The 18976-nt window shown below is 38.5% G+C and overlaps 3 protein-coding genes across 3 annotated transcripts; 2 read left to right on the top strand and 1 right to left on the bottom strand.

The window, feature by feature from the left end:
* The first annotated feature begins 3465 nt into the window (after nucleotides 1–3465).
* On the top strand, nucleotides 3466–5246 carry LOC110861899 (bacillopeptidase F). The gene is made up of 5 exons (XM_022111033.2): nucleotides 3466–4047; nucleotides 4108–4299; nucleotides 4366–4757; nucleotides 4827–4907; nucleotides 4968–5246. Exons 1-5 carry the CDS (start codon nucleotides 3495–3497, stop codon nucleotides 5169–5171), a joined length of 1422 nt encoding a protein of 473 aa, XP_021966725.1. The 5' UTR covers nucleotides 3466–3494; the 3' UTR covers nucleotides 5172–5246.
* A 3345-nt stretch (nucleotides 5247–8591) lies between these two features.
* LOC110861898 (RCC1 and BTB domain-containing protein 1) lies at nucleotides 8592–11288 on the bottom strand. Its single transcript, XM_022111031.2, has 8 exons — nucleotides 10944–11288; nucleotides 10499–10872; nucleotides 10245–10313; nucleotides 9809–10168; nucleotides 9458–9582; nucleotides 9274–9380; nucleotides 8945–9075; nucleotides 8592–8863 (listed from the first exon to the last, which is right to left on the bottom strand). The coding sequence occupies exons 1-8, from the start codon at nucleotides 11170–11172 to the stop codon at nucleotides 8723–8725; spliced, it is 1536 nt and encodes a 511-aa protein (XP_021966723.1). The 5' UTR covers nucleotides 11173–11288; the 3' UTR covers nucleotides 8592–8722.
* Nucleotides 11289–13844: 2556 nt separating this feature from the next.
* Nucleotides 13845–17535, top strand: LOC110861919 (carboxylesterase 5A). Its single transcript, XM_022111054.2, has 8 exons — nucleotides 13845–14068; nucleotides 14134–14271; nucleotides 14642–14795; nucleotides 14869–14910; nucleotides 15341–15684; nucleotides 16112–16604; nucleotides 16801–16963; nucleotides 17263–17535. The coding sequence occupies exons 1-8, from the start codon at nucleotides 13880–13882 to the stop codon at nucleotides 17456–17458; spliced, it is 1719 nt and encodes a 572-aa protein (XP_021966746.1). The 5' UTR covers nucleotides 13845–13879; the 3' UTR covers nucleotides 17459–17535.
* The last annotated feature ends 1441 nt before the right edge of the window (nucleotides 17536–18976 follow it).

Below are 18976 nucleotides of genomic sequence, written 5' to 3'. Positions count from 1 at the left end.
TTATAATTAGTTTGCTAAGTTTGATCGTGCAAAATTTCCTTCCGTTTTCCATGTAAGCGAGTTGTACATATATTATTTATGGGATATTTCGGGTTGGTGGTAAATCGTCGTCGGAAGTTTGGTAGCGGACAAGTCGAAGGAAGAGCAACTTGTTGACGGACAAGTAAATGAAGTGGACAAGTTGAAGAATAAGGTTTGGTCGAAAATGAGGAGAATTTATTTCCTTTAACATTTACGCATAAAATTTACGAAATTTTTATCTATTCATGAACAAGATTCGACGATAATGTCCCTCTACGATAATTTTGGCTCCCATGAGTTACCCAACTACGAGTTGTCAAACTACCACCCTAGCCGCCTACGAGTTACCCTTACCCAACGATGATTTACCCGTAACCCGATATTTCACCATTATTTAAGAGGCGCGTTAAGCGTATGCATACCTAAACCTAACCCCGTCAAAGCGTAACAGGGTTAACATTAGGCGATTTACTTGTAGTCATTCAGGGAATTAAATTAGTGTCGGATCCAGGCCCGTACCGACGATGCTTCTAGGTGGAGCGCTGGCTCCAGGCCGTACCGGCACGCCCTATACACTAGATATAATTGTCCTATCACACGCCGCAAAATTAATGCATATTAAGTGTCGAAAAGTGTATGGCAGACGTGCTTCATTTACGAGGCCGGATGTTCATAGTCAACAATTTAACAATTTTAAGCCCGAATCTGTTTTTACGAAGATAGACCTTTAGCTAATGACAACTTTGATATGTGTCATACAAAATACAGGATTACAGTTTCAGGCGTACCTTCACGAATTCATAATCTTGTGTAACATTTGATTTCAAGAAATGAGATTGAACTCCGTGATTGGCAAATGAGTCTCGAGGGGTTTGTAAGTAAGGAATCCAAAATTGGGTTTTCCAATAGAAGATGCTAAAAATCGGTTTTACAATTTTCCGAAAAACTCCAACACCGGTTTTAGGTGTTTAATAAAATAAGCTTTTTTAAGAGCTAGCTATGCTTCGAATTGAGATACGAATTAGTTGTGCTGTAATCCCTTAAGCTTACATTTAATTTTAATTTTTGCATTCTTTGATTATTATATTTGCCAACTTTTTACAATTTACAATAGAACCTATTTTAGAAGTCTATTTTAAACCTGGTGGCGCAAAACATCCGACACCGGTTTCCTACGATTTTCCAAACTTCAATTAATAGAAAGTCGGTTCTACCACAATTTCAAAAATCCAAATACTCGGAAAGCCGGTCTTCTGAAAACTTCCGATTTTGGACGCCCAATATGTAAGGCTAGCACATGATTTCTGGCTAATTGGACGGAATTTAGTTCGAGGTTCTATTTACTGTAAATACATAGTATCCAGTATGGATTTTTGGCATGAAAAACTTTAGCAAAAACTGGGCAGAGAAACTTTGGGCAACACTTTACAGTTGCTTTGAAGAAACACTCCGGTTTGGTTCACATTGTAGTGAAATTCCGAAGTCATGTGAAGGAGTAATTTAATAGAAATCAAAGAATCTGCCGCTTCGCGTCAAAATTCCATCCTAAGTGCTAACCTTTAATTCGTTGATTCGAGCGAAGAGAATTGTATTTTTGAAAACATTTAATTCTGGAGGAATACTAGTTGCCCAGTAAAATTGTGGTCATTGTGCAAGACGAAGATAATCGTCGTTTCTCGAAAGACACATTCTGTCTCCGCGATGTGTATAAAATCTTTTGTGATTTTGAGGGATTGTCTTATGCAATTGAGTGTTAGATTTGAACACTTTCTTTCTGAAAATTGGGACATATGTATCTAAACATAATGCAATGTCATACTCTGCATCTTGTTTCGACATTTACTTTTTCTAGGTTTAACGTATCGAGGGAGATCCAGGATCTCCCTCGGTACCTTTTTCAAGGTTCCAGTACTGATCGTAAGGGACCCAATCAGTGGAATTATCACAAAAAATAGTAACTGAATGAGCTGCGTTACAAATTATAATTACAATTAATGATAAAGAAATTAAAATAAGCCGAACATTATTTCATGTAAATCATTTTTACTGATTCATTGCATTTTTACTCCGCTCGAGGTCCGTTTGAAAGGTGGATATAGAAAGATAGATGACACCTAATTTTACGACACACTTTGATGCAAGATACATACAATGTCTTAACGACTCGATATTTTAAAATGGCCGGACTCAATATGTGCTCCAGGCCGTTCCAATCTAAGGAACGCCTCTGGTCGGATCCATTTGAAAAATCCGTACTTTTTTTGGCTGCCATGAAACAAAGGAAATTATCGGCCTGGTCGAATCGATTCTTGAAATCTTGCCAACCCTCGAAACTGACGAAGGGAATTGACACGTATTTTACGAAGGTGTCATCCCTTACTACTTGACAGAACAGAATGGATCTATTAGTTACTGCGCTACTACTTTAAATATTAAAATGTGTGCAAATAAATCTGGGTACTTTTATTTACTAAAGCTTCAAAATGTCGAGCTGTCCTCTTGCTTCCGCGGTCAATGCGTACATATGTGGAAGCAGAACTTCGGCTTTAAATTGCTACAATAAAACGTGCGGGTTATAAATCATGCGCGATTCAGGACTTGGTGCGTATGTATTTACCCAATAAAAATAAAATCGGTGTCATTTAACGTTGAACATATGTATGTACATACATGTAAAAAATTACTGTTTTACGTGTCTTCGAATTCAAGTTGTTTATACAACCTAATAATAATTATAATTACGACCAAAGGTGTTACTAACATAGTTAATTAATTAATTAATTCCTATGAATCAGCATCGAAAGCTTGAATAAATTGTTTTTACAAACCACACCCGTGTATTCCGACGAATCCTCGTCAAATTAATTCCTGTTTATAAATACCTACACATAATTCTTTACAGCAAGATGAGCAATATGTGCTGGCTAGTTTGTTTAACGATTATTTAAACAGGTGAAACCAAACTACTTGTTAACGAACATACCTGGTAATCTGTAGGGCAATATGTAATATTTATGTTCTGAGAAAGAAGGAGAATTACAAAAAGTCATTCGGGTGTTACGCGCATATATATATTTATATTCGTTAATTTAATACATTAGCTAGATGTTTTTGCCACGTGAAACCTATCACAATGATCTACATTCCTTTTAGATGTATGTATAGCCACAAAAAATATTTATCTTGAGTCAAATTAATTATTTTACTACAATTTTGCATTCAGACGGTGGATAAAATTCAGTAAATGTACATATGTACTTTCGAAATTGAGGACAACATATACGAATTATAACCACAAAACAACTTGTGCGAAACAATTTAGGCCAATTACAAGAACAATAACCAGAATAACAGGAATAATACCGTATTTAAAGCTTTTGTAATTTCGTTTCATACAATCTATTAAACTGTGTTAATTATTAGCACTTGTGCAATAAAGCACCTCATAAACACTTCACGAAGCTACTATAAAAATGCAAGGAGGACCCAGTTATTTCACTAATCGAATCAGTACTGCACGAAACATTCCAATTTACAAGATAATGTACTTATTCCCCTTGATAATTGTGGCAGTTATCTGCAATTGTATACACTCATCCAATTGCGGGACCATTTCCAGTGAACTTTTATCCAAGTTAAGAAATGGCCAGAAAGTTGACGCCATCTTAGAACTTCCCTCCGTTTTTGGGAAAGTTATGAGCAATCCAGCCTTAAAGTTTTTGACCGGGGCTGACAAAGCCAATATGATGGAGACTTTGATGAAACAATCCACGTCTGCATCCCAAGCTCCCTTCATGGCGGCAATCAATCGACTTGGAATCTCAGACTCTGCTACCCCATTTTGGATTTCAAATGATATCAGTTTAACAAATATCAATTTAGGAGCCATTCAATCTCTTGGTGCACTTCCTGGTGTATTCAATTTAAGAGAGCAATTTGTTGCCAAGCTTGATCCTGTTGTGCGAGGAAATAGAGTTAGCCGTGCCACATTCAATGAGACCATCCAAAAATACCCTCATTGGGGAGGTGCGAGCTACAACCACTATTTATAAATTAATCTTTCCTTGATATATTTTTCTGTATTAGTGGACAAGATACAGGCCCCCGCCGCATGGTCCAGAACAAAAGGGGAAAATGTCCTTGTGGCAATTATTGACAGCGGAGTTTACATGGAGCACGAAGCGCTAAGAGATGGCTACACAGGGAAATGGTTAGATGCAACCTCTGATGCATCAACGACTCCGATTGATCCGAACGGTCATGGGACTCACGCCCTAGGTTTATCTTCATTTATTCCTTTTTGGAAATATTTTACGATTTATGTAAATTATTTTCAAAGTACAGGAACCATTTTGGGTCGTACGAATAACATCGGCGTCGCGCCTCGCGCAAAATGGATCGCTTGTCGGGCTATGACCCAACATGGGGGAGGATTGGAAAGTTGGATAAAAACCTGTGGTCAATGGGTATACCAACAAAGACCTGGGGTTGTTAGTAATAGTTGGAGTATTGCAAATGGCGGAACGTCAACTTCATTCGATGATGTAATAAAAAGTTGGAGGGCTATTGGGATTATCCCTGTGTTCGCCAGTGGCAATAGCGGAGACAACTGTGGTAGTGCGAGGTACCCTGGAAATCACCCTGATGTTATTTCCGTGGGTTCTACGAGGAGGGATGATGGAATTTCAAGTTTCAGCGGCCGTGGTCCCTCCCCAAAAGGGTTAATCAAACCGCAGGTAAATGAGTAATTGTTTCAGCCACCCGTGTTTTTTACAAGTTTTCAAAACCATACATATGTATTTTAGATTGCGGCTCCTGGAGAGTTTATTGTCTCTGCAGATAACACAGACCCGAAGGGGTATAAAAACTTGTCTGGAACAAGCATGGTAATACTTGTACATAATAAATAAACGGAATTGGTGATATTCTAATTTATGACAATTTAGGCTTGCCCACATGGAGCTGGGGTGGTTGCATTATTACTCTTAGCTAACCCATCTTGGAAGTATGACGACGTTTTACAGGCACTCATACGGACTGCAGAACGTCCACCAATCACTAAAGAATGTGTATCCTCGAACACCACTAGCTATCCCAATAATGCGTATGGCAATGGGCGAATTAATGCTAAAAGGGCAGTTGGATTGTAAAAAAACTGTAATCCTAATCTACATATGTATGTATTTCTTACCTAGATAAGAATAAATGCCTCCAATTGTATGTTACTAGCATTACCTAATTTCTAATGATTAACCACAATACTATCTGCGGAGGGTACATGCTTCACCAATAGCGCAATTTCGAAATCATCCGCAAATAATGAAGCTCTTTAGTAAGTGCTTTGCATTCTTAGATTAGTATATACTTAGATTCTTAGATTAGTATTAGTTTGCATTTCATGTTTTACAATTTTCATAAGATACATTTTTGTATCGTAGGAATATTTTTAAATATATATATTACGTACTTTTATTTGTATATATCAAGTGGAATTATTTTTGGCGTATAATCTCATTTGCATGTTTTCATGCGTACCCGAGAGACATACACAGTGGCCGCGGAACCGTGGGGACAAGTTATTCGGCGTCCCCATCGTCTACCCATTCTATATAAACCCCTCTCTCCCGTATCATACCGTGTTGATGTCTCCACATGTCCCCACAGCTTCCGCGGCGACTGGACATACATACATATGTAGTTTGTTCAACATCGCCGAAAATGGCATAGCGACATTTAGGCAATTTGGGTGACGCATACAAATAATTCCACTGTATGACTTTGTTAATAATTTCCTAGTTGAAACCTCATTCTTATTTCTTCTGGGATCCATTAATTTAAAAGAGTTGACATAAATATATATTGATTAACAAGTTGTTGATGTATACATGCATACGTACATATTTGACAAATTGTATCCAATATCCCAACTATCTAGCAATTAGTTCCACACGGGGAATAATAAATTTCCAATCAGCTTCGAATTATTCTCAGTCATCATACATACATAGATATTGTCATGATTACGTAAGCAGGGTACATGAAAAGTATTAATCAAATTTGTGCATAATTAATTAACTTTTGCAATCTGGACCTTAGCAAAAAGGATTGCTTAGGTGAAGCCAAATATAGAAAATGGATACTAAAAATGCCAATCTATGCATGATATTGTCATTAATGCAATGAGTTTAACATGTATGGTTTTGACCTGCACGCATCAGCATAGGTATTTCTCTAACATGGGCTAACGCCTGCAACCATTTAATACGTACATGTACATATTAATTTGAAGTTGTTGTATGTAAACAACAACTTAAAATAAGAGCTTCAAATATGATGGAGTTCTTCCTTTTCATTATATTTAATACTGGATTTCTATTCTGGAGTGTAACTAACTAACCATTATTGAAATCCAGACAATACATATTTTCCTCGCTTGATCGCTCACCTTAGAAATCTATAAGCTTTTTAATGAATATTAAAACTTGTCCGATTAACCACCAATTTATTTATCATGCAATCCTCTACCTAATAATTATTATTACCTAAATAAGAAAGTCGTAATCCTTCCCACGTCACGATTTGTGAACCTAAATTGAAATTACCAGTAGGAGAAAGTTTATTGCGTAATACCGTGCAGTCAAATGAATACGTACCAAATATTTCTGAAGTAGATTATTTTTTTATAAATTCAAATTTGTTTAAGATTTTTAAAATTTTCTAAGATCTTTAAAAACATTCCAAAATCTGATAATGTGGCGTGACGAAGCATTTCGCCATTTCCGACGCACTATTCTAGCCACGCATCGTAGCTCTTTGCGCACGGGGTACTTTATTTCCTGGGATGAGAAGAAGGGCGCCACCCCGCTCGGAAATGGCTGGCGTTACAGAACGTTTCAAATCGTGGTCATATTTTGTATCGTGGTTGCCCTGCCGCTAAGCCTGATTAGGTGGCATAATCTGGCCTTTAGTGTGAAAGGTGTGGACATTGTGGATGTTTGGTTCGCCTCCTTTTGCTTGGTTTATGTCTGGATTGGTGTTCAATTTATGTGGTCCTTCGCGTGGCCCTATGGGCCCAAGAAGTTCGTCCGCATTTTTGAGTCAATGTTACACTTGGAGGAGGAATTGCAAGGTGAGGTATTTATTTAAGGTCAAGGATACACTGTTCGAAATCCAGTATTAAAATACTACCAAGCTGTATTTAGATACGTATTCATTCATGACTCTGCAAAAGTGGTACTGATAAGTAACACGATGAAGTGAAAGCTCGGTATTAAAGTTTCACCATATTTATTGGTAGCAAACTTTTACGGACCTATATAATTTTAATACAAAGCGGTAGCAACTTTAATACCGAGAAATCTATATATACCGGAATTTAATAAAAAAAGCTTTGAAAACAAACGTTTTTGTCAATAATCTAATATTTTCCGAAGGTATGATTCCACCCGAAATTTTTACACCACGCCGAGACGTCATCCAAACCACCGTGACCCACAATATTACCACGATCGTTGCCTTATTCTTCTACGCCTTTGACTATTTAATCCCTTGGTTATGCTTGGTCGTGGGATTTTCTCCGTACAACTCGATCGCTGCTGTGGTCACGTCGATTTCAGACAAACATTTTTTTATCTCCAAAATAATTTGTGGTTTCGTCTCTACCGTAACCATGGCGATGGTGGGAGCCGTCATGGAAATAGCGATCTTGATGGTAATGTATGGAATCGTGACGCTCTACTTGTGGACACTTTTCCTCGTGCCGACACAGATATCTTTCGACACCGGGGTCAAAATTTATAGGGCACTCAAGGTCACGACCTTGATCCAATTTGACCTCGCTAAAGACTTCGTAATCCCGCTGATGCACCACTTTTACGCCGTCGTCTGGGCAACGATGGCCATCTATTGTGTCATGATACAGGTCATTGTTGATGGCAAAGTGACGCCCTTTAGTGCGATCCTTTGTGTCACGATGGTCTTGGTGGCGGTATTTGTGGAGTGGTTCGCTATAGCGTTTGTCGCCAAGGGGACGACGCTCTCGAAAGAGTTTATTCTTGAGGCGGGTAGAAATCATGGTAGGAATAAATATAGAAAACGCGTCTCGAGAAGTTTGTTGCCCAATTTTATCAATGTGGAGTTTGTCGGTTCGGTGGAAACGATGCGAGAGGGGATTGAAATGGGATATTTTGCCAATTTTATGGAAAGAGTGACAAGTAATACGATTAGTTTGTTGCTAGCAAGGAAATAGAGTAAATTATGGTGATATGAAGTATTTGAGTGCACTCGTGTCCGAATCAGGGGATTTTCCCCCTCCCCCCAGCCAGATATTCAGCAAAATCGTATCTAAGTTCCTCCTCCTCCTCGAATTCCACAATGCGAATATCCCCACAACATCCGCTGCAACTATTTAAATGACTTGATATACATACATATGTATGACGAAGGAAGATCTAAATAATATTTTATGTGCATACATACGCGTTCAATCTAATATATCTATATGTACTCAGGAAGTAGTGTAACAATTAAATAAATTTGGCTAACCAGCTGTAAACAATTGACACAAAAAATTTGAGACTCAACATGAAGCTGTTATCACATTGTTTATTTATGTGAACCATGTAATTTATCAAATAAGTGGATTCTTAAGTAATACATGAACGAAAATAATTATTCCTGAATGAACACGCTAAATACCAAACTATCGGCGAAATGCGGCCAGCGCCAACTTGTCGAATATTTCCCTACCCAAGAAATTGACCAAGTCACCTGCCGACGAGGCTAATTGTACATCGAGGAGGCGATTGTCCAGAATGAATTTTGTCGCATTCTTCTCTAATTCCTAAAATGAAAATAATTCTGAATTAGAAATAAAATTATTATGAGAGCCATGAGAGGAGAGGTTGGACAGAAAATCGGGTACCAAAACGTTTGCTGCGGCGGCATTTTGAAGCAAAAGGAATGCATTTTTGTCGTTGATATTCCGCATAAGAATCTCTTCACATTCACGCCGAATTTTCACCTCGCAATAACAATCCGCCAACTTCATCAGATCTAAAAATAATTACGCAATTCAAAGATTAGATTACTAACGAAAAGCATGCATTTCATCTTCATAATGTTTTGTAAGTTAAGCATAAATTGCCTTAGAAGTTTCGTAAATTTACGGGGTCATGAACTTACGAAGGCTGACGTGAAATGCCTTAATAACTCATTTAATTTCAAAATAATATTCAAATTAATGATTCTTACCACAAATATTTTCATTCTCGTCCACGAAAAAGGAGACCTTGTCGTGGTAAATGTGGAACAGTATAGCTTCAAATGTTTCATACTTCGTGTCCTTGATTTCAATCACGCTACAAAATTTAGAAATTAATCAATCCTAAATTAAACAACTTAAACATATGATAGTATTATTTCGAAAAGTACTCACGATCCTTTCTTCTCTACCCACTCGCCGCTAAACATTTTTGCAAAATATTCACTTCCACACGTGAGCACCAATTTATGCGCTGAAATCATTTTCCCTTCCAAGGAAAATGTAACGTCCATACTTTTCTGTAACGTAAATACCCAGGGTGCATAAACTTTTTTGTTGTCCGTGGTTTCTCCTAAGGGGGTGATGCAAGGATGAATTTTTTTCAAAAAAATTAAAAGTTCGGGAATTGCATGCGATTTTGCTTTGAATTTGGGTGGTTGTCATGGCAAAAGTGCACCCTGGTAAATACCGCAATAAAAACATTACCAATTTTTACAAACTGGCCAATCTCCCATAAAAACTAACCTTATTCCTCCATAAACTGTCACCTAACGTGCGTTTCGTCGCTTCTTTAATTGGCCCCACAATCATAGTCCGGTAGCTCTTTTGGCCTATTTGGGCAATACATTCCTCCATCGGAACGGACGAGTACGGGACAATCACATCCATCCGAATTCCCAGATAACAAGCAAAACGTAAGTTACCCTTCACCTCGACAATACAAACGTCTTCCATCCAACAAGTTTTAATGTCCTGGACGTCCTTGAAATGAGCAACCAGTGGAATCCTCATCTGTTCTATTTGCCCCCAAGAACCTTGAAGCCTCCACGAGTGCACTTTACCATCTAAAGTCAAAGCGCAAATTGTTGTTTGTGTGGTAGCAATCTGAACGTAAATAATAGAAAATTTAGCTAAATGCCGTTACAAAATGTAATAAATACCCTGCCCCACAATTAAATACCTTCTTAACTGGGATGCCACCCACGTTAACTTCTAGTTGCTCCAGTGCTTGCGGTCCAATTCGAAATATCTGTAAAAAAATTAAAATTAAGTAGTCAGGAATCTAACCGGGGTCAGATTTCTGGTGCAAACGTGTCTGCAGGAAAATTGAATTCTGATTTCCCACGAAAGTTTGGAGGACGTTTTTTTTTAATACGAAAATTCCATTCGCGAAAAAGCTTAATTTGCACATGTATGTATATAGCTTTAACATACCTCTCCGGATTCACTGAGAGCGAAATACGCCGCAGCACAGCACCCCACCGAGATAACTTTCCTTCCATTCGATTGTCTCTTGTCAATCGGCGTTGGTTTGTACCTCACTGTCGCCCAGTGATAGACATCGCCAAGCACCGTTAACGCCAAGACACGCCCCTCCCCTATCCCTAGTAATGCGACCTGCCGAATTTTATGTATGGCCGCACCACACTGCACTTGTGTGGGGGTATATACACCATCCCCCGAAGCGGAGCGTCCTAACTGCTCAGTTTGCTCTTCAATTGGCGTATCGGCTGAGCGGAGTTCACTGCACCACGAGTAGAGGCGGCCGTCCTCCGTAATTGCGAGGTTAATTGCTCCAATGATGAATTCTAATACAAACAGAAAATAAGCACGGCTCGGTTTATTAATTTTTTGCAGTATTTATTTTCAATATGTGTACCTTTCACTCGAACCCTGCACAATTCAGGAATTCTGTCAATTTTCGCATCACCTAAACCGCCATGGATGAAGTGGTAAGTTTCGTCCGTCTTGGTGACGACGAATCCCTCCTTGTCGTGGACGTGGACCAATTTCGCCCTCTTCAAAATTTCCTCTCCTTCCACTCCCACGTTCCGAAAGATGGTCCAAATCTTCAACTTGTCGGCAGGAAGGACGCCATACGACTCCATTGCAAAAAACCAGTGGTAATTATTAAGTAATTAATTAACTGGGAGGAGTTTTTAATGGGAAGAATTCAATTTATTGTCAATCGCCAAAACAAAAAATAAATCAGCAGGGATTTATTACAGCCAGCCCGCTGCCAAGAATTGAGACGAGGAAATTGAGACATGCAAGTTAAGGGTATGAAAATTTGTATGCATTCAGGATGTGGAGTTTCCATTGTGGTATTCATTACGAGTTCGCATCGTTAGCAATATTAGCAAACACAAATTTGCTGGAAAATTAATTTGCAAAATTGCACATATGTAAGGCTAGTTAGCAAAATTTGTTCCAAAATAATGTTTCTATGCGAACATGCGAACTGGTTGGTAATTAATTAGGGTTGCCCCGGGTACCGGGTAGTTAGCCGGTACCCGGCATACCCGGTACCCGGCATACCCGGTACCCGGCATACCCGGTACACGGCATACCCGGCCTGTTTTGTGATACCCGGCATACCCGGCCTGTTTTGTGATACCCGGTCCCCGGCCGGGTAGACTTTACTATCCGGTCTACCCGGCCGGGTAATTTAAATGTTAAATTTTTTGCAAAACCTTACAAAAAAATTATAATCCGATGAATTTCATTTTTGTCCTTGGTGTAAAATAATATATTTTGAAAGAATGAGTACAAACTAGGCCAATTCTTAGGTGGAAATTCTTGTCCAGATATTATAATTACTTTGGGCGCACTCACGTCAACCCTTGCATATCTCCCAGATTAAGCATGACAATAAATATAACTTGCGATGTTTTGCAAAATTTGAGACATTTCTCAAAGCTTTCGCTAGAAAACCATTGGTTTTGCAAAATTGTCCAGCAATTAGGCACATTATAATTTAACAAACTCATCCTCCCGATTATCAGCGAAAAATAGTGAAAAATCCATGAAAACAAGATCAAAATAGGCGTCTTTAATAGGACTGGAAGACTTTCAAAGTGATATTTTGCGACTCCCCTCATGAAACAAATTTTTGAGCTACACAAGTTTGCTAAATGGGTGGCGATGATAAATAAGATATTGTTATGAGTACGCTCTGTGTGAGCCCCACATCTATGCATAGGTGCGCAGCTTGCAACAGCTTCCGCCTCCGGCGTCCGCTTCCGACCAAAGTTGCGTGCTTCCGCTTCCGACCAAAATTTTCGCTTCCAGCTTCCAGTGCTTCCGCTTCCGACCAAAAATCGCGCTTCCGACGTCCGGAAGCTGCTTTCGATAGCCCCTACAACATTGCTTCCGAGAGCTTCCGGCGTCCGCTTCCGACCAAAATTTCGTGCTTCCAGCTTCCAGTGCTTCCGCTTCCGACCAAAGTTTGTGCTTCCAGCTTCCAGTGCTTCCTCTTCCGACCAAAGTTTGTGCTTCCGACTTCCAGCGCCTCCGCTTCCGACTAAAAATCGCCGCTTCCGACGTCCGGAAGCTGCTTCCGACTTCCGGAAGTCGGAAGCTGCGCACCTATGCATCTATGACCCATACAGATTTTTTTTGTAAATATTACTTTTATCTGAAATTTGATATGGAGGTTAAGAATGACTTATGCCTAACAGGTACAACTTTCTGTCCAAGATTTTAAAAACCCCAAACGCATTTTTATCGGTAGTGTCAGTCAAGGGGAAGGATTAGTCAATAAATCAAAGATTACTGTAGGTGGCATGTACTAGGAAATATTTTCAAAAAAGCATTCGACCAGCCACACCACAAAGGGTGATAGTCCGGTCAAGTCGGACACAAATTTCGAATAGGACTTTTTTCCAGACTCGACCTAAATGAAGTCTGTACTTTATTGCAACTTCTTAAAACTGGTAAAATTGTTTGCAAATTCTAGCGAAAAGTAGAATAACTCCCTTTACATTTAATATATAAATATTACCCGGTACCCGGCGAACATATTAGGCCGAGTACCGGGTAGCCGGGTACCGGGTAGTAGCACTACCCGGGGCAACCCTATAATTAATACCAGTATTATATTTAGCCAGGATCATAGAGTAATTCCGTAAACCAAACTCATTCAACTTATCCTTTAATAGATACATAAGTCAACACGTGCGAATTTTAAGACAATTTTGAGAAACTTTATTTTTGACCAAAAAATCATCCAAATTTGTGCAGACCTACAGGTTATCTAATATTTCGTTCGTATTGCTTTCTCAGTGCCAGAGGTTATCGTAATTCATTTACTAGAATAAGTCTACATTATTATTTTTAATTATCGGAATATGTAATTCAAGCAAAGATGATGCACTCTTCATCCCACTTATTTTTAGGCATTAAGATGATGATCTGTCCAAAGAGGTAAATAAGATGGGAGATTTTCTGATTTTTTTGCCTATGCAATTCTGCTACATCATATCTAATTATCTTATTACTTATGCTAATAAGCCAGTAATATTGGAAATTTTGACTCATACTATGACATGACTCACGTAATAATGATTTACACAAAATTTTAATTAGGTAATTATTTAGTATCTTTGCAGGTTCATACATACATACATACCTCTTGCTCGTAGGGAAAGTGATGCAAAAAGTATGATTTTTTGCCCACTTTATTTGCCATGCTGCACAATCTTTTGGCAAGTTTCATCCAATAAAGTTTGCTTAGTTTCAAGGTCGTCACGGTTGTATTTATTTACCGTGCAATTCTACGCCTTCGTCTAGTCTGACGCAGAAACTACTCGGAAAATGCAGGCAGTCATCAATTTACTTATCGTGTCGGTTATCTTAGCGCCATGTGAAGGTGAAAATTCAGGACCTCCAACGGTCCACCTGGATCAGGGCGTCCTTCAAGGGAAAACCGAGAAAAGTCGGGGAGACAGGAATTACTCGGTTTTTTATGGCGTGCCATTTGGGAAAGTTGAGAAACGGTTTGAGGTATTTTAAAACGAGTGCCAAATATTTTGGCGAATTGTGGTAGTAATTTTCCAAAATTTTATCAGATGTCGAAACCCGCCGATGGTTGGAGCGGGGTTAGGATGGCGACGGAAAATGGACCAGAGTGCATGCACGCGAGTCTTTTAGACGGTAAAGTAACCGGAAGTGAGGATTGTCTCAATTTGGACGTGTACACTCCAAAGGTGATTTAATTTTTAATTGACGTAATCACGTCAACTTTTGTGTCGCGCATATTTCGCAAATTGTTGCAAAGTTTTACGAAATTTGTTAATTTCGTGGAAAACGTTTTTTTTGCAAAATTTCCCAGGAACTGGGCATTCTTTCATTTTGCAAAAATTATCTAATTCGCATGCTCATCTTCACCATCACGAGCGAAGTCATACATATTTTGAGAATCCCTTCGCGATGTAAATTTTTATGGGTTCGCAAATGTGCTACAAATAAATGAGTTGCGATGCTAAATTAAATCATGTCGTGAGTACACCCAATGCAAATACTCGAGGAAAATGTACATATCTATTAATTTGAATATTTACATTGATAATTGTGTAGTTGGCATCGAATGATTCCGAAAAACTGCTCCCAGTTCTTGTCTGGATTTATGGGGGTGGTTTCGCAGCCGGGTCAAATCGGGTCTATGGGGGGTCCTACTTTATGGACGAGGAGGTCATTCTGGTTGTTATAAATTATAGAGTTGGTGCATTCGGTGAGTGAAGACAATTTTTAAACGTTCATTTAAAAATTTGATGATTATTAAACGTATGTAAATTTTTGGCAAGGATTTCTCAATGCTGGGGTTTCAAGTGCGAGAGGAAATCAAGGTATGTAATTCTCGAAAAAATTGCATAAATCTTGTAATATTTTGTTAAAACTACCGTGAAAAATTCGCACGTGTTATTTTTTATGCGACGTTTACATATCCGCCTTATTTGTTTTTCTAATTACTTCATAAGAATTTCATAAAGCAATTCACGCAGTTGGTGGTAACTTCGCAAAATCCATAAATTTGCAAAATAATTTTACAAACCTCTACAAAGCTAAAATACGCTCTTGACTTGGTTAATCCTAAGTTTACAAAAATTTGTAGGGTTATTTTCCCTGGAAATATTTATGCATAAAATTTTGTAAAAGTTTGCACGTTTTTAAGACAGAATTTCAGAATTTTACAAAGTTACCAAAAACCACGTGAATTACTTCAATTGTATTTGTAAATATGCAAATATTTACGCGAAATTTTACCCACATTTACAGGAATGAAAGACCAAGTCCTCGCTCTGCGCTGGGTGCGTGACAATATTCACCACTTTTCCGGGGACAAAGACAAAGTGACGATATTTGGCCAGAGTGCGGGTGGCATTTCGGTCTCTCTGCTGACCGTGTCCCCCATGGCGACCGGTCTCTTCAGTCGCGCCATCATGCAATCCGGCACGGCAGGAATGCCATTCTTCTTCCGTGGTCTGGCCGGACGCGATGTCGCCGTCAAGTTGGCGCAGGAAGTGGACTGTCCGTCCAGCAATATGCAATACTTGGTCGAATGTTTGCAAAGATTGGATGCCAAAGTCATCGTGAAAAATACGCGACTGAACTATGAATTCGTAAGTGAAAGGATTTCATTTAAAAAATTAGGCAGACTAAATAGGTGTTTTCAAATAATTTTTTTGCAAATGAGGCAATCCACGCAGTCATTGGTAACCTCATAAAAAAATCCGAAAGTTTGTGATAAAATTTTGCAAAGTTTTACAAAATAAAGTGACGCCCTTGATTTGAGCAAGTTTACAAGTTTACAAAGCAAGTTTTGCAATTTTCAAGCTAATTTTCCTTAAAAATGTGAGCAAAATTTTGTGAAAGTTTGTACGTTTATAGAATTTAAGGACTTCGCAATTTGTGAATCACAATGTCGTAAAGGCCTGCATGAATTGCCTCTTCGGCGAAACAAACCTGCCAATTACAAAAACTTTCATTAATCATGTCCTGAAAAATTTGCAAAAGTGGTGCATATTTATTTTTTTTGCAAAATTTAAGGGTCACGACGAATCCTCCGTGGCTCTGACGGGTCCAACCTACGAAACCTACCTTCCCCCCGATAACTCCACAGGCGATGTGTTCCTCACCGAGTCCCCATACGACCTCATCGTCGCCGGAAAATTCGCCAAGGTTCCCATAATCATGGGGTTCGTGGCGTGCGAAACTTGCGCCACCGTCTCTGCCACCCTTAAAAATCCGACCTTTATTAAGAAATTGAACCATCAGTGGGGTCGGATTGCCCCAAACGCTTTATTCATTTCGAACACCGCGGAAGATCCCGCCCTTGTTAGTCAAGCGATAAAAGCGCACTTCCTCGGAGACGATTACATCAATGAGACGATCTACTCAAAGTTTGAGGCCCTCTATTCCGATCGCCAATTTGTCCATTCGACTCGCATTTATGCGGAAATCTATGCGAAACATGTGCCCGTTTATCTATACAATTTTACGCAGATGGTTCCCATCGTAAAGTTTGGAACCGCTACGGAAGGTACTGAAAAGCGATTTTTTTTAGTTTTTTAGTGCAGTAGTCGTGGAAGCGTGGGGACAAAGGGCGCATGCACCCATGGGTATCCCCTCCCACTCCTATCCTTCAATGTTAATGTCCCCAGATGTTCCCAAGGCTTCCGTGGCAACTGATATTTTAAAATTAATACTTTAAAATTGTTACGACTTATTGTTTTCAGGGGAACAAACCCGTAAGGTTCCCGGCCATGCGGATGAAATATCGTACATTTTCGATGGGAAGGGTGAATTAGCAAATTATCTGCACAGAATCGGCAAAGGTCATGACGACGAGAAATTCTCAAAAGAGACGATCGCCACTTGGGTAGCGTTTGCAGATACGGGGTACATATTTATTTAACACGATGGGAAATGCATTGTTAGAAATCCAGTATTAAAGCTAAAGCAATGCCAAGCCGTATTCATGAATATACGACTCTAAGGAAATGGTATTGATAAGTCATACGGTGTAGTAGTAGCTCGGTAATAAAGTTTTACCGTATCGGTAGGACCGGTATAACTTTAATACCAAGAGGTAGCACTTTAATATAGAGTAAATAATATTTGCTTGGCTACATACACGAGATTTCCAACAGTGCTTTAAAATTTGGAGTGAATCTCTAATTTTATGTATTTTAATTTAGTAAACCAAGTGGTCCATGGGAAAACTTGGCATGGCCGACATTTAAGCCGGACGAAAAAGGAACCGCAAAATGGCTACGGATTGAAAATCCACCAAAAGTCGAACCATTACCGGATTCTTGGGAAGTGAATAATAAATTTTGGAAGGGTTTAAATATCAAGGAATTTGGGGGGACTTGGAAGTCAGACGAATTGTAGGGTTAATTAAGACTACAGTGTTTTTATGTAGATTAAAAAATTAACTGTTTTCATGACGCAAAAACAGAAAAAATAATTTTTATTTGTGTTTCCTTATTATTCATGAAAGATCACAACATAATTTTCACGGTATATATAATTTTCAATTTATTTGAATTTGGCTATAAAATTTGTTGTAAATAAAATTATGTGCACATTTGGAGGAAGTTTTTACTATCTACGATCCAAAAACAGAGGGGGAGTGCACAGGAGGTAACCAAAGACCTAATTATTTACTCCATATTTGCAACTGTCTATCATTACAAGGTAAGGTCATATTTTACGAATTTGAAGTTGAAACTTAACAAGAATCTCATTCGGGCTAAACCCAAAATCTGAATGAGAAGATTTTTGCACACGGTTCTCAAAATATGTAAATACATTATCAGTGCAAAATTTCAATCGGAATTATGTCATGTTTTTGCACACGGTCTTCTCCAATATTTTTATCAATGAAATATTTTATGAATGACACCACCAGTGATCGAATATCTTTTTTGTGTTTCTGTAACTAAATACTTTAACTTGGCGTGAGTTTGATTCAGCATCCTGTCATATGCATTATTCACTTAAATTTATCTGCATTAAGAAACAGGCTGTTAAAAAGTTTAATTTTAAATAGTTACAAAACGTGTGCAAATTAAATCCTTCCTGTTATCTAAACGTGTGAAACCCGCTTAAACTAGAATTTCACTTTGCATATGTATCGGAAAACAGGTGCATATAAAAATCAAGGCTGGCCATTACGAATCATTTCTTGTAACGAAAAGGTTATAAACGAATCATTTTTTCATGCAAATTTAAACCATTGCAAATTTTATGAATGGACCGAGAGGTATAAAAACATGGCGGATTCGCAATTAAAAATCACTTCAGAAGTCTGGAATTGAATAAACTTATTTAGTCCGAGTTTAAGTCCCAATATTTCCTAAAATTTGGCGAAATGGCCAACTTGTCAGTTTCAATTTTACTGGTGGCATGCCTCACCATTAGTGGGACGAATGTAAGTCGAAATAATTTTCAAAATAATTAATGAGTTAACTTAATCATTTTCTGGTTAATTTGCAGGCTTGGTTCTGCAGCGGAACGCAGTTGTACTGTTACCCATTAGAAATTTTGGGACGAACGTGTCCATCTGTCAATCCGTGTGGTATGAGAAATAATTTACACTAATTTTTCCCAAAATATTTGCACACCGCAAAATACGTAATGTACACTCTTAGAAATCCAATATTAAAAAATAACAAGCAGTATTCATGTATGACTCTATCAAAGTGGTATTAACAAGTATGTACATAATTCCATGTAGTAATAGCTCGGTATTGAAGTTTTACCGTGTCGGTAGCAAATATTTACGAACCGAGATAATTTTAACACCAAGCGGTAGGAACTTTACTACCGAGAAATCAATACCTGCCTGACTGTACCAGATTTCTAAAAGTATAAATATGTATCTCAACACACAAGCAATTAGTTAAA

Source organism: Folsomia candida, unplaced genomic scaffold (genome assembly GCF_002217175.1).
Source record: "Folsomia candida strain VU population unplaced genomic scaffold, ASM221717v1 Fcan01_Sc047, whole genome shotgun sequence".
Taxonomy (NCBI): Eukaryota; Metazoa; Arthropoda; class Collembola; order Entomobryomorpha; family Isotomidae; genus Folsomia; species Folsomia candida.
This window is presented reverse-complemented; position numbering and strand designations above follow the sequence as displayed.

Excerpts from the sequence above, each read along its gene's own strand:
- LOC110861899 (XM_022111033.2), top strand. The coding sequence starts at position 3,495 with ATGCAAGGAGGACCCAGTTATTTCACTAATCGAATCAGTACTGCACGA. Across the intron at positions 4,300-4,365 it reads TCATGGGACTCACGCCCTAG|GAACCATTTTGGGTCGTACG; the intron begins GTTTATCTTCAT and ends TTCAAAGTACAG. Across the intron at positions 4,908-4,967 it reads ACTTGTCTGGAACAAGCATG|GCTTGCCCACATGGAGCTGG; the intron begins GTAATACTTGTA and ends ATGACAATTTAG.
- LOC110861898 (XM_022111031.2), bottom strand. The coding sequence starts at position 11,172 with ATGGAGTCGTATGGCGTCCTTCCTGCCGACAAGTTGAAGATTTGGACC. Across the intron at positions 9,381-9,457 it reads TGGGTAGAGAAGAAAGGATC|CGTGATTGAAATCAAGGACA; the intron begins GTGAGTACTTTT and ends TAAATTTTGTAG. Across the intron at positions 9,076-9,273 it reads CGAGAATGAAAATATTTGTG|ATCTGATGAAGTTGGCGGAT; the intron begins GTAAGAATCATT and ends AATTATTTTTAG.
- LOC110861919 (XM_022111054.2), top strand. The coding sequence starts at position 13,880 with ATGCAGGCAGTCATCAATTTACTTATCGTGTCGGTTATCTTAGCGCCA. Across the intron at positions 14,069-14,133 it reads AAGTTGAGAAACGGTTTGAG|ATGTCGAAACCCGCCGATGG; the intron begins GTATTTTAAAAC and ends AAATTTTATCAG. Across the intron at positions 14,911-15,340 it reads AAGTGCGAGAGGAAATCAAG|GAATGAAAGACCAAGTCCTC; the intron begins GTATGTAATTCT and ends CCACATTTACAG.